General features: G+C 53.5%; 1 gene segment (V, D, J or C); it reads right to left on the bottom strand.

Moving 5' to 3' along the window:
• Positions 1 to 6,514: 6,514 nt before the first annotated feature.
• LOC122905463 lies at positions 6,515 to 12,146 on the bottom strand. The segment is given in 6 exon segments: positions 6,515 to 6,746; positions 7,025 to 7,131; positions 7,280 to 7,297; positions 7,839 to 8,228; positions 11,948 to 12,055; positions 12,137 to 12,146. Coding segments are annotated over 6 exon segments (654 nt in total).
• Between the last annotated feature and the right edge of the window lie 1,454 nt (positions 12,147 to 13,600).

The raw sequence follows: 13,600 nt of genomic DNA, 5'->3' as shown, positions 1-13,600 counted from the left end.
CAGCCCTGCCTCCTTCCTGCAGGAGGCTCAGGGAACAGGTTTCAGGGTTCCAGGAGCCTTAACAGTGGGGTTCCACGGTCCACACCAGCCTCCTACCCCCAGAGACAGCCCCTGAGGCTATGTCACTGTGTGAATAATGTGCATCTGGGGAGAACTTGGATTCCCGGAGTTTTCTTCCTCATGGTGATTTGGGACCTGCAGACTTTGAATCACTGAATCTAAAGTACAGAGTTTGCAGACTTTTTAGGCCTCCTTTTACCCATCTCCTCCCTTCACAGACAAGAAGCCCCAGGAAGCAAAAGGAGAAAAAGGGCCATGCAGCTGGGGACAGAGCAGGACCAGAAGCTAATTCTCTGTGTTTGAGCAGCTCCTGGATCTCAGACCAAGCTTAGGGGAACATGGGCTCCATATTGAGCTGTGTGTGGTCTTGCTGTGAATTTTATGAGCCGCTTGTGGAGGAGTCCCTCCAGGTGCAGCCCCCAGACCCGAGTGGCATCAGGATGGAGGGGTCGAGACGATGATGCGCAGAATTAGACTCTTCAGAAACCAGACAGGTTGAAGAGATGAGCTGAAGAAACGTGATAAGCTTAAACAAGTACTCCCTGTCTCCCCTCATCTCCAGCCCCCCAAAAGAGAAAAACAACTGTTTGCACTCAGGAAGGGTAGCGAGCGGATGGCTCACAGCAGGGCCTGTGAGAAAGACCCAGGGTCTGAGTCAAAGTGAGTGGTGTGAGTGGGTACAGGGATGTTGAAAATTGCCCAAAGGGACTCAGTGTAGACAATACCAAGACTAAGGACGTAAGCGCTCCCCCTACTCTCTGTGGGTCAGAAGCCACCTGGACCTGTATTCCGTTCTGAACAGCACGTTCTTAGAGAAGCAGAAGAGTGAAAACAAACATAGATGTTTCCAGAAGTGAGTGGTTGAGCTGTGGAGTGTTGGAAGCGCTCAAAACTGGGCCCTATGAGAAAAACATTGAGAGAGAACTAGAACTATTTAGCCAGAAAATAAACTTTAGGCTGATAATAATTTTTGTAATAGTAGCTAATATTTATCGAGGCTATAAGAGCAGCTTTGTGTGTTGTGTGCCTTCGTAAGATGAAACCACCTAATGAAGTTGGCCTTGTGCTTCAGCCCATTTCATAGGAAGGGAAGCTGAGGCTCAGAGGTGGTCACAAAGCTGATGAGTGCGGATCCGAGGCTTCAACCGGGTTCTCTCTGGCTTACAAGTGCATATTCTTTGTTACCATAATGTGCTGTCTCTGTTCTAGGCTTTTCCTTCTCTGCAGACTCCAGCTTTTAAAGGTGTTTTTTTCTGTCTCTCATAGGTGTGTAGACTCGGCTGGGGTGAGCTTGCTAGCTGGCACAGGATGTGCTCTCCTGGGAGTATGGTGATGGCCAACGTGGGGTGTGACAGATAGGACAGTGAGACCGATGGATCCAGAAACAGGACAGAATTCTTCGTGAGAGCCATCCAGTGATGAAACGGTGACTCAGGCAGATGGAGAGCTCTCTGTTCCCAGGACAGGTCAGACGTAACTTGGGGGGATACAAGAACCCTTACCAGCAAGAGTGTGTGTAATTCCCAAACCCCGTCAAGAGGAAGTCTCGCCGTGGGAATGAGGGTGCAGAGGACCCAGCTGCAATTGCTGGAGTGGCCCAGGACTTGGGCAGAAAGGGTCAAGCCCAGGACCACCCTCAAGTCACTATTCTATTATTTTATTTTATTTTTAAGATTTTATTTATTTATCTGACAGACAGAGATCACAAGTAGGCAGAGAGACAGGTGGGGCTGGGTGGGGGGAAGCAGCTCCCCGCTGAGCAGAGAGCCTGATGTGGGGCCGGATCCAAAGACCCTGAGATCATGACCTGAACCAAAGGCAGAGGCTTAACCACTGAGCCACCCAGGTACCCCTCAAGCCACTATTTTAAAAAGCCACTTCCTTTGGTCAGCGAGTCTGTTCAGGAAGAGTACGCGCTAGGCCCACAGAAAGCCCCAGAGGGGAGTCTCCTGTGAAGACCACCCCTCGGACTCACGGAGGACAGGCTGAGATACTCAGAGCTCGCTGAGGACGCCCCTGGGGCGGTAGTCATGGCTGTGGGCTCTTGTTGACACACAGACCCACTCACTTGTCCTGTGACCCCATCCTTCCCATGGAGGGAACCTTTTTAGGACTTCAGGTACAATGAAAGTAAGGACAGTGGACAGAAATCGGGGAGAGTCCCCGTGTAGCCGGGACTGTAGGTGTGTGGTGAGCAGAGATTAAGTCCTCTGTTGGAGGGAGATGATTCAGGATATGGCCAGGTGCCATAAACCCTCAGGAAAGGCAGAGAGGAATGGTGTGTTAAGGAACCTGAGGACCTCCGATCCATAAGCACAGCTTGAGAACAGAAAGTCTCCAAGATGAAGGGAGGATATCCAGTCCTACACTGAGGCAGGAAATTCTTTGTGTTTGGGGCCCAGATGGGGTGGATAACATTTCAGATTATGGGGTGTTAAGACCCAGAAATCACCATTCCAGTAACTTCAGGAGACTGCCACAAACAATGGGAATGAATTGTAATTAAAACTGTTGCCTGGGCTTGGTGGCCTTCCATACCATGAGTCTTCTTGCATAGGGTGATTTCATGGACAGGGTAAAAGTGAACTTGGTCATGAAGGTTGAGAAGAAGTCAATGGGTGAGCAGAAGAGCAATTCATCCATAGGTTGGTAGTGGTGTTAAGAATTGACCTGGGGGTTTTAGCCATTCCTGATCCCCATTAGCATCTCCTAGCACCCGTACATGAAAATACGTAGGCTTGAGTGTGTTTTTGGTTTCAAGTTCCAATCCTCTGTTCCCACATCCATCCCTAAGTAGTGACCTCATGATTTCCTCCTACACAGGACGTTTAGGGCTGTGTGTCACACTGATTGTTAGAGGCTGAGATCAGTCAGTCAGGCTGCCCTTCTCTGGGTCCCTATGGAAGAGGAAAAATAGGGAAATGCCTCAGGGCAGGAAATGGAGATATTAATATTTACCAGGATCCATTGCTCATTTTCCATCGTTTCTTGTTCTAAAATCCTTTTTTTTTTTTTTCTGTTTTCTCTCCCTCCTTCTTCCCTAATCACTTACTTAAGAGAACAAAAGACTTTGTCTCTTGGATGGTCCCAGCACCTTCCGCCCCATCCGCACTGCCCAGCCTGTGTAGCCCTGCAGGAGGAAGGCAGGTGAGTCTTTCACAGACACTTAGTGCTGATAGGAAAATTTTTCTGGGCCAGCGACTGTGGCTTGAGCAGACCTTCCCCACAGGAACCTCACTCCCTACCAGGATGGTCTCCTGATGATGTGACCAGTTGGAGGCTCCCCTTTGCCTCTTAGTTTCTAAGTAAATCTCTAAGGGTCACAGGGTTGAGGTTCCTCTCCTAGAGTCTGCCCAAGGTGAGTCCCCAAGGTGGGGAATGGTGAGAACTTGGGGACCCCAGGCGTCGTCCTAGAGAAAGCTGGCTTCTAGGTCTCATCGGTCAAGAAGCATGCCTTGCCCTGTACTGGTCTCACTTGTGGAGCCTGCCCCTGGGCTACCTTCTAACCACAGATTTCTTGGATGATATGAAGTTTAGATGAGCCTTGAGACAAGAACAGGCAGACAGGCTTAGGCCCATGAGGGATCGCTTCAGTGCTTCCCATTCTCTGGACCCAGAAATTCTTTGGAATTTGGAATTTGGAATCTTTAATTGGAATGGGAGTGTGTCCCAGTTTGTTGGGACAATCCTGATTCGCCTCATCTTCTTCTTCTTTTTTTTTTTTTAAGATTTTATTAATTTATTTGAGAGACAGAGTACATGCATGAGCGAGAGGGAGGGGCAGAAGGAGAAGCAGACTCCCCACTGAGAAGGGAGCCCTACACGGGGCTCAATTCCAGGACCCTGAGATCATGACCTGAGCTAAAGGCAGCTGCTTAACCTACTGAGCCACCCAGGCACCTGCTAATTCCCTTCTTTTGTCCCAGAATCCTATCTCTCACTCTCAGTAGTGTCTCTATTTGTGCACTAAATGATATGATCACCTTACATCTAACCTGCTGTTGCTCACTTTCACCTGGGGAAGGATGGACAGATGCCCAGAATTGGTCCAGAAGGACCTACTTGGATTCCAGAGAGAGGGGCAGAGGCAGAAGAGGTTAACATCTTAATGTTGTGAGTTAAATATTGGGGAGGCTGGGGGGTGCTGTCTGAGGGAAACAAGCAAACAGATGTAAGGATATGGGGAAGGGGACTCTCCTTGGGTCAAACAGGGTGTGCAGTGGGGACCAGATGATGTTTGTAACTTTCTCCAGCTCCGTTATGTATCCAGGAGCAGGAGGGTGGGGGGTCATTCATCCGCCTGAGGACATTCCTTCATTCTTCATGTACCTCCCATTGGCAAACCCCGGGTGCTCACAGGCATCTCCGCCCACATCCACTCAGCTGCTAATGCCACTGCTCAACACACCCCAGGGAGGATCACCCAGGCTGTAGAGCCCGTTTTCCTCCTGTGTGGGTATCTTCTTCTCCATCTCTGTCCTGCTCCTGCTCACCCTCCTCACTGCTCTGCACCCACAAACACCTGTCGCAGGCCACCCCCTCTGGTCCCTACAACACCCTCTTTTCTCTGAGGAGCTTACTTGTCCTTTCAGTTGCCCCTCTCCCAGCCCCAGCCTCGTGAGGAGGCACCACGTGTGTCTAAAGCACGAGAGGCACGGCTCTTGCAGGTGCTGGTCTAGCGCCTAAACTCTGTCCCCTGTTTGGGGGCTTTTAAGTCATTATAAAAACAAATAAGCAACAAGAAAAAAAAACTGAGCTGCAGTTTGAGACATGTAGAAATAATTATGACTGATGGGAAGTTATAGGCATGTGACGGGTTCCCCAGGCCACCTCCGCCCTGGGCTGTGTCCTTTCCTGGCCTGCGGGATCTGGGTCTGGAGAATCCCTCCCCTCAAGTTCCTGGACACTCGGTGCTTTCAGATGAATAGTAGTGTCCTCCGAGACTTCATGCCCACCTGGAACCTCAGAAACAAGGTTTTGGCAGGTGCACGTGTCAAGGATCCCAGGATGAAATCCTTCTGAATTCAGGGTGTGTCCTAAATCCAATGACTCCCATCTTGATACGAAAAAATAAGGGAGAAATCTAGGCACAGGGACATGGGAAGGTGATGTGGAAGCAGGCATAAGGTCGGAGAGATGCCACCACAGCCAAGGACTACCAAGATGCCAGAGGTGGGGAGAAACAGAGAAGATTCTCCCCTAGACCTGTTGAAGGGAGTGCGTTCCTATGGGCACCTTGAGTTTGCACTTGTGGCTTCCAGAACTGGGAGAGAATAAATTCCTACTGCTTTAAACCATCAAGTTTGTGATCCTTTGTTACTGCATTGCTAAGAAACAAACACGCCCTTTGGTCTGTTCCTGGGGTCCTGCGCTGGAAATGGGGTGAGGCTACTCCACGGTCACCCGGGGACAGTCACACCATTCTGGCCATTACTTGGAACAAACTTCCTGGATTTCCATCTTCAAGAGAATGTGCCACGTGTCCCTGCTTACCAGCCATTCCATCTATGAACTGTGGCTGCTTCACCCGCGGAGGAGGGAGGACACCTGTTTCCAGGGACATGCTGGGGATAATGGGGACAACACTGGTGCCAATGCCCAGCCCCAAACTGGGAACAAAGCAGGCCACCAATAAGGGACTCCACCTTCCCCCTCCCTTCTTGGCTGTCAAACTTCCTGTCTAAACAAACCTATCTCTCTGGCCTCTCTCACCGGTCTGTGGGTCTGTGTCTTCTTTCCCCTGATTGCATCCCCTCTCCACCCCCTCTCCCCCCAGTGCAGCGTTTTACTGCAGTGAATGGGACTGGATTGGAGAGTTTACCCCAGTAAGGGGACTGTCACTGCCCCCCGCGGGTGTGCCAGACATGCTGCATTTGGGGTGGCCTGCTCTCTACCCCATCAAGGGAAGGGCTGCTCAGGTACAACACCTCAGCCCCTTCCCTATGCCTCCCCCAGGTCATGAAGGGATGCTCCCCTTCTGTGAAACCTCACTGGGCTTCACTTATCGGTAGCTCCAATTCTGTGCCTTCTTCAGGATTCTAAACTAGGGATGCAGAATAGAGCTGTATCTTCTGCTGAAATCTCAAAACAAGATGAGATGGGGGCCTTCAGAACAGACACAGATAAAACCCAAACACATGACAAATGAAACTTGAGTCTGGAATTGAAAAATGACCAAGCATTCAACCCAGAGGCTGCCCTATCCTGGGCCCTGTCCTGAGGTGGGGTTAGGGCTCACCTCTGCCTATCCTTACACGGGTGTCCCCTGCTCCTTGCCCTTTGGACCAACCCTACACTCCAGGAGCCCAGAATGCCTGGGTATGGACGGTGGAGCCCATCCTCAAGCAGAATGAACAAGAGCCAGAAGCCTTGCTTAGAAAGAAGAGTCAGGGGTGTGACCTTCCTTAAATCTTCAAAGGACAGAACTTCATAGATACCCCGGAAACACGGCATGGCCTGGCAGGACACTTTTATTGTTTCAGTCTGTTTCCGTTTCAGGGTTGAGGAGCTCAGTCTGCAGGAAAGCGGAGAGAAGGGACAGATCTCCCAGCAGGAAGGAGATAAGAGGTGGAGAGAGAATAACTTCTAGAAACACAGACTGGAGCACGTTAGGGAGATCTCGGAGAGGAGGATGAGCGATTCAGGGTGTATTTTCTGAGCTGGTCTCAGGAACACTTTCTCTTGACCTGAGGAAGAAAGGGCATGATTAAATTCCCAAGGGCCATGAACAGCCGGAGGGGGCTCCGGGGCCTGACTCTCAAGCTGATTTTGGTACAGCTGGTTGACTCTCCCCATCGTCTGGTGCAGCATCCCATAACGATCCCCATACTTGCTCTCCAGTCTGGCCGTCCCATTATAATTTCCTTGAGATATAGGATACATCGGGGCTGAGTCAGCTCTGAGATCCCCTCATGTTCCATGTATGATGTTCAACGTGCCTGTCCCATCCTGCCCGCCTCCTTACCTTGGCCATCAGCACCAGGGCACCGACCAGCATAGCGTACAGGGTGGCCTTCCCCAGCAGGATCGCATAGAAGATGGTGGCAGACAGGATGCCCTGCTGATAGGACACTGCGGGTAGGAAAGGAGAGCACACAGGGACCTGTGAGCACGTGTCTCGGGCCTCTCCACCCCCACCCCAGGGGCCATGGTTCTCCGTGCTCGGCTTCCGGGACAAAACCCAGAAGACGCAGAGCAAGCAGAGGAGACGGTCACTTACCCGAAGTGAAGCCACAGTCTGAAAGAGAGAAGGGGGAGGGAATGGGTGAGAGACCCCATCTTCTAAAGCAGACGGAAAGTCGCCAAGTTGGGCGCACCTGAAGCTAACGCGAAACTATTTGGAAGCTGTGCTTCCGTTAAGAACGAGCCAGACACAAATGCTAACGCAGCAAGTCAGCCTTCTGGTCAGCACGGACTCCAGGCTCCGACTGGGCTTCTCACAGAAGAGACTAGACACAGAAGAGACTAGACTAGACGCCTAGACTGTCTTTCTGGTGCTGTGCCCGTGGAGCCATGCCATCCTGGAACTCTGTGGAACGTGGTGGCACAGAGGGGCTGGGGGCACCCCCGTCGGTGCTGAGCCACACAGGCTCACACAGTGAAGGGGGCTCAGCTGCAGGGCTCTGCTGGGCTGAGGATCTGGGAGAGGACTTAGCCCCGAGGTGCCCATTCACCCTCATGTTGGGCTTTGGTCTTCCCGCCCTGTCCTGTGTCTGCCTGGGCACCGCCTGCCTTTCTGTGCTCAGCTCACTCTCTGCCCAGGCCCCAGACCCGCTCACCTGCTCTGCCCCAGGCCTCGGCACTGATGTTCTGGGTGACGGGTTTGGCCCGTTGGCTGTTCTGCCACTCGTCATTGTCCCCGAGCCCGTGGAACTGGACTTGGCAGCGAAAGTGGTTGCGAGGGTTGTGCCAGAAGGCAGAGGACACCCTCAGCCGGCTGCTCAGACAGTAGCTGGAGTCATTCTCATCCAGCCGCTCCTTGTAGGGCTGGGGGTCCGTGCTGACCCCATTCTGGACCTCCTTCCCGTTCACCCACCAGCTCAGCTCCACGTGGTCGGGGTAGAAGCCGGTGGCCAGGCACACGAGTGTGGCCTTCTGGGTTCGGGAGGTCTCTGCTTCGGATGGTTCAAACACTGTGACCGTGGGAGGTTTGACCTTTTCCAGATTCTCTGCAAGGGAAAAGGATTTGGGACCAGGACTGATCTGACAGCTGTCTGGGGTCGGTGTGTGTGTGTGTATGTGAGAGAGACAGCGACAGAAATAACGAAAGACAGAGAGACAGAGAGCTTGAAATGGAGTCATCATAAAGCAAAATTATATAGTAGGTCCTGTGTGTTTGGGCATCACTGTCCCCACTCCTCCGTAATTTTTCTTCTGTCCTGCCTGTTCTTTGTACTCACCCTATAGACATTCTGAGTAATGTCCCCTCATTGATGTTATTTGATGTCTTTTCTATCAGTAAACGCTTACCTATGTTTCACCCTATTATGTAGTAGTTATTAAGTGGCGTGAGCACAGGATTGGAATCAGAATGGTAGGAGCCAAATCTTAAAACTGACTTTGCCCATGAATGTGACTTTGGGACAGTGTCTTAATTTCTCTGCATCGTTTTTCCTGCTTGTGAAGGGAAAATCTTGACTCTGACTTTCCAGAGTGGCCGTGGACATTAAGTGACATAAGCTTTGAGACAGCCCCTGTCCTCAGCCTGGGAACTGCTTTGAAATCAAAGAGGCTGAGGAGTAAAGGGGAACTGGGGGTCAGGGGGTCATCTGATGGCTGGGGACCTTCCTCCGATGACAATCTACAGATGGCATATTGTTGTGGACTCAGGTGAGGGTACCCTTTTGTTTTATGGTGTGCTCATGAGAATGTGAGATTTTCTGACTTTTTTTTTTTTGTGGGTATGAGCTCATCCCTACCCATTCCTCTACCTCCTGAGGCTCCTCAGCTCCAAGAGCAATCTCTCCTTCGGTCAAATTCAGGGATTTGTCAACTTTCTTTCTGTCTTTGCTTCCAAATGTTATACTTTTTTCTACCAGTCAGCTTCCTAAATAAGCATCTGAGATCATCAGAGTTACGTCTTGCTAGCAGCTGCCCTGATACAATTTTTGTCCAAGGCCTCTCCTCTGCAGAGTCTTGGGTGAAGGCCCAGACCACCCTCTCAGCCAGTGAGGCCGGCTCACTTCTTCTAGGTCTGTTCTCTGTTCATTTTATCCTTCCCCTTTGCTTTCTACTGATTTGGGGGGTTCATTTCTTAGCAATTCTGTTAAGATGAAATATCTCCTTATGAGAATCTAATTTAGCCTGGAAGATGGAGAAATTGTCCTTCTAACAGACACGTCATGTTTCTCTGGATGGGACCCTACTTCCAGGGGCAGCTGCATGAGTGTGTGACCCATGGACAGGACCCCATGCTTACAAAGACCCTTGGCTTAAGGGCCACTGTCACGATCTTGAAATCCTAAATAATTCTTAAAAAGAGCCTTGCTTTTTCATTTATAGCTGATCGGGTTTCCCAGCCTGTCAGCTTCCCCTCCCTGCAACTCCTTCTTGCTAACCCCTACAATGCCTCTAGGTCTTTGCTTTACCAGAGGCGGTAACAGGCTAATAGCCGCGCGGCCCAGCTCCCCCAATCTCTTTGCTCAGCCTGGTGTCTTCACTCTTGTCTCAAAGAACCTGGCTCTGAAGCTGTAGCCGCTCTCCCGGGGCACCACGGAGTGTACTCCTCTGACCCCCACCCAGTTAACAAAGTCCTTTGAGTCATGCATGATGCTCCCCACGATGTTTACTGATGTAACGGGCAGGACAAACAGGACGCTCTGAAGCCCTTGTCTACACAGCTCCACGCCAGGGCAAGGTTGGGTTATCCTTCCTTGTTTGTGCATCCCTGTGGGGTGTGGGTGAGCTTTCAGTGTGGGTGTCAGTGTATATACTAGGGAGCTTCTGTTTGTATATGCTGTTTGTGGGTTGGACGGGTCTCGGGCAGAATTGTGAAGTTTCTCTCTCATGTTCCCAGTCTACCACGCGCATCTACGCAGCCCTCCCCTCCATGATCCACGTTCCAAACACCTGTCCCTCTTCAGGCACTGGTCTCACCCTCTCCCCTCACTCCCCAGTGACCACCTAGGGGAAGGGTGGAGAAGAGAAGGGCCGAATTGTAACAATACCCCTTCCCTGAATACTGTACATGTAAGGGTCTCCTGTTCCTCACCCTCACAGCAATGGCAAGTGGTAGGTATTGCTGATAACCTTGTGTAGTGGAGGGGACTGACCTTCCCACACATTCATTTGCCCAAGGTCATCGGATCATTAGCAATCCAGGGATTGGGATCAGGTTTATCTGGCTCTAAAGTCTGGTCTTTTCCCCACCCCTGCTCATCACAGGAATCTGGCATTGACCCTGGACAAAGTCTAGCTGGGCCCCAGCGGATCCAGCGTAATGACACTCTAACAACAAATGGGGCTCGTTGTTGCCGAAGAACCCAGGTTAATGTACCAGTATCACGAGTTTCTTCCCCTCTCTGGCCTCAACATTCTTGTCACCAGGTGATGTTTGAGGCTCCTTTCCAAATCTAGGAGCTTAGGATGGTCCTGGGAATTTTCCTCACCTCACAAAACAAAATATCTGCATTTTAATATATGTTTGCAACAACTGAACCCCCTCCACCACTGGGCTGTTGAGGCTGAAGTACTTAGTGTGAGGTCCCAGATTTCAGGCTGGGGGGCAGAGGGAGACATGGGGGGTGGGGATGCATCCCAGTGGCTGAGGGTCCAGTCCAGTCCGCGGGCAGGAATGGGTGCTGTAGACACCCCTCAGGGGGCTCTCCGGCTTAGGAGAGAAAGGCAGGGGTTTTCAATATGATTTTAAATGCTAAGCAGTAAATCAACTAACCCTTCTTGTTTTGGCTCTTCTCTCCACTGACGCACATTAATCTGTTTTCTCTGGCCTCTCCAGTCCTCTCTTGTTTCTCGTTCCTTTTCTCCTCTGTTCAACGGCCTCCCTTCCACCTACCTCTCCCAGGAGCTGGCTGCGTGCCCGCCAGTCCCGTGCTTGTCCCTGCTTTCCTCCTGCCCCTCCCGCTCGGCCGGTCCCCCTTCTCCGTAGCAGCTACACCCCTCCTACGCCCCCTCCCCCAGCCCCAGTTTTCCCTTCTCAGTCGCGTCCCCCAGTCCAGCGGCTCTGAGTCCTCATCAATGCTCTAGTGCCCCACGCACTCGGCGCCTAAGTACCTCAAACGCGGAAAAAGAGCCCCACAGCTCCCCGACCCCCCACCCTTGTGCCGGGCCTGGGAGGACCCGGTCCCCGCCCCCCGCAGGGCTGACCCCGCGGACGGCGGACTGCGCGTCCCTGCCTGGCCCACCCCACCGTCTCCCGGGTCCGAGGAGCTGCGGCGCGCACGGGGAGAGACGCCCCAATCTCACCTATGACCGTGAGCCTGGTGCCGGAGCCGAAATACTGCTCATAGGAACACAGAGGCCCAGACCCGCGCGCAAACCCCCGCAGCGCCCCAGCCGCTTCCAGCTCCCGCTCGCAGCCCGGCCCCAGCGCCGGGAGCCCTCCCGGGGCCGGGCCAGGAAGGGCCCTGGGGTCGCCGCCTTCCCTTCCGACCCCGCCGCCCTCGTGTCGGGTCCCGCGGCCACTCACCCAGGACGGTCAGCCGGCTGCCGGCCCCGAAGGACAGGGCAGAGGCTGCAAAGCGGGGCCCCGGGCCCCCTGTCCGGGAGACCCCGGCCGCGCCGCGCGCCGCGCTCACCTAGAACCGTCAGCCGGGTCCCCGCGCCGAAGTACTGGGTATTTTGGCTCACAGCCCCCTGGCTCAGCACAAAAACAGGCCCGCCATCCCCTGCCCCACCGCCCGCCCCGGCGCCCCCGGGCACCCTCGCTTACCTAGCACCGTCAGCCGGGTGCCCCTGCCGAAATACTGAGTTTCTCCACTCACGGCCCGGAGCCCCAGCACAAGAATCTGGCGCTGCCCTCTCCCGCCGGCCCCGCTCCCTCGAAGAACCGGGGGTCACGGCCCAGGAGCTGAGCCCCGCCTCTGAGCACAGTCCCTGACGGAGCCGGGCAGCTGCCCACCTGGGTCCATCCCGTCCCGCGGAGCGCTTGCCCCCCAGCTAACCTCCTTACCCAGAACCGTCAGCTTGGAACCGGCCCCAAAGTACAGCTGTCCTGTGTTTGCACAGCTCTGGGGACCCAGGCACAAACCCGCCTTCCCGGACTAGGGACCTGGAAGGGGCCAGCACCCACTCCTCTAGGGCCAGGGTCCTGTGGGTAGTCCAGGCTGGGCACCCCACCCGCCCGCCCACCGGGAGAGGCTTTCTTACCTAGTACCGTGAGCCGGGTCCCTGGCCCAAAGTGCTGCTCGCTGTATGAGCACAGTGGGCAGGGGCTGCCAAGAATTTCTGCTCCTCCCTGCTTCTCTTGGCGCAAGCTGGGGAGGCACTGTCCTTCCCCTTCCTGGGCTTCTCTCCCCTCACCTCCAGAGCTAGCTGGACATAGTCATCTAGATGCTACAGGACGTCATCTCCAGTGTGCCGAGGAGAATCAACTTGGCTTGGGGACATACAGTGGAGGTGTAAAATGAACTGAGCTTGGTTCTGGGGGTTGGGGCTGGAGTTGGGACGTGTTCCAGGAAGGACCCTGTCTCTTACTACTTATAGGACCTGCAACTTTTCTGGCCTTCTTTCCTTCCTCTGAAAAAGGGGGTACTACGTTTTGTGCAATGTTGTGAGTTCTTAATAAATAACGCATGTGTAAGTACTTTTGGCAAGGGCAGGTTTTTATGAAGAGTGCTGGATGATGACCCCGATTTGATGTGTGGGCCCTTCACGTTCCTGGGAAGCTGTCTGGAGCTGGGAGATGCAGATGTGTTCACCCAGTCCAGGTCACTGCGAGAGCATATCAGGGACCAGCTCTAGAGACCCCTCCTAGCCACTCCCCATCCAGGAGCTGTGTTCCCAGGGCAAGGTGGAGGTATTTTCTGAGGCAGAGCTTTTTGTAAAAGCACCCCCTCTACCTGAGTCATCGTGGCCCCCCCAGCTCCCACAATGTTACAACAGGATACAAAAATGTTTCTTTCCTTCTGGTCCCCTCCCCCCAACCACTGGGCACAGACAGGAAGTGCAGGTGACAGAGGTTAGACTGAGTGGGGCTGGGAGCCAACTCAGAGTACATTTAAAGTGGGGAGGGGCTGGGGAAGGTCATGGTGCTGGTGGAGGGAGGGGAGGGGCAGAGAGGCCCTGTGGCAGAACACACACCACTGTGAGGAGAACCTCTGTGTCACAAGGTCTCCCCTCTGGGACTCACGGTGCCCACCTGCACACAACGGCATTTATAGTGACGTGGGGCGGGAGGAGCGAGGGGTGGACTCCAAAAAGCAGGTGACGGCAGCTTGTGGCTTGGGGACAAGCAGACTCTGTAATTCCCCACTGCTCCCCGAGGAGAGTCCAAGCTCCTTATGCTTCATGTATCCCACACCCTGCATGAACACCTCCTATGTGCCCGGCCCCAGGCTGGTGGCAAGGACCCGAATTCACCTCC

This window comes from Neovison vison, chromosome 4, assembly GCF_020171115.1.
Source record: "Neovison vison isolate M4711 chromosome 4, ASM_NN_V1, whole genome shotgun sequence".
Taxonomy (NCBI): domain Eukaryota; kingdom Metazoa; phylum Chordata; class Mammalia; order Carnivora; family Mustelidae; genus Neogale; species Neogale vison.
Note: the sequence above shows the minus strand (reverse complement) of the source record. Positions and strands in the feature narration are given on the sequence as shown.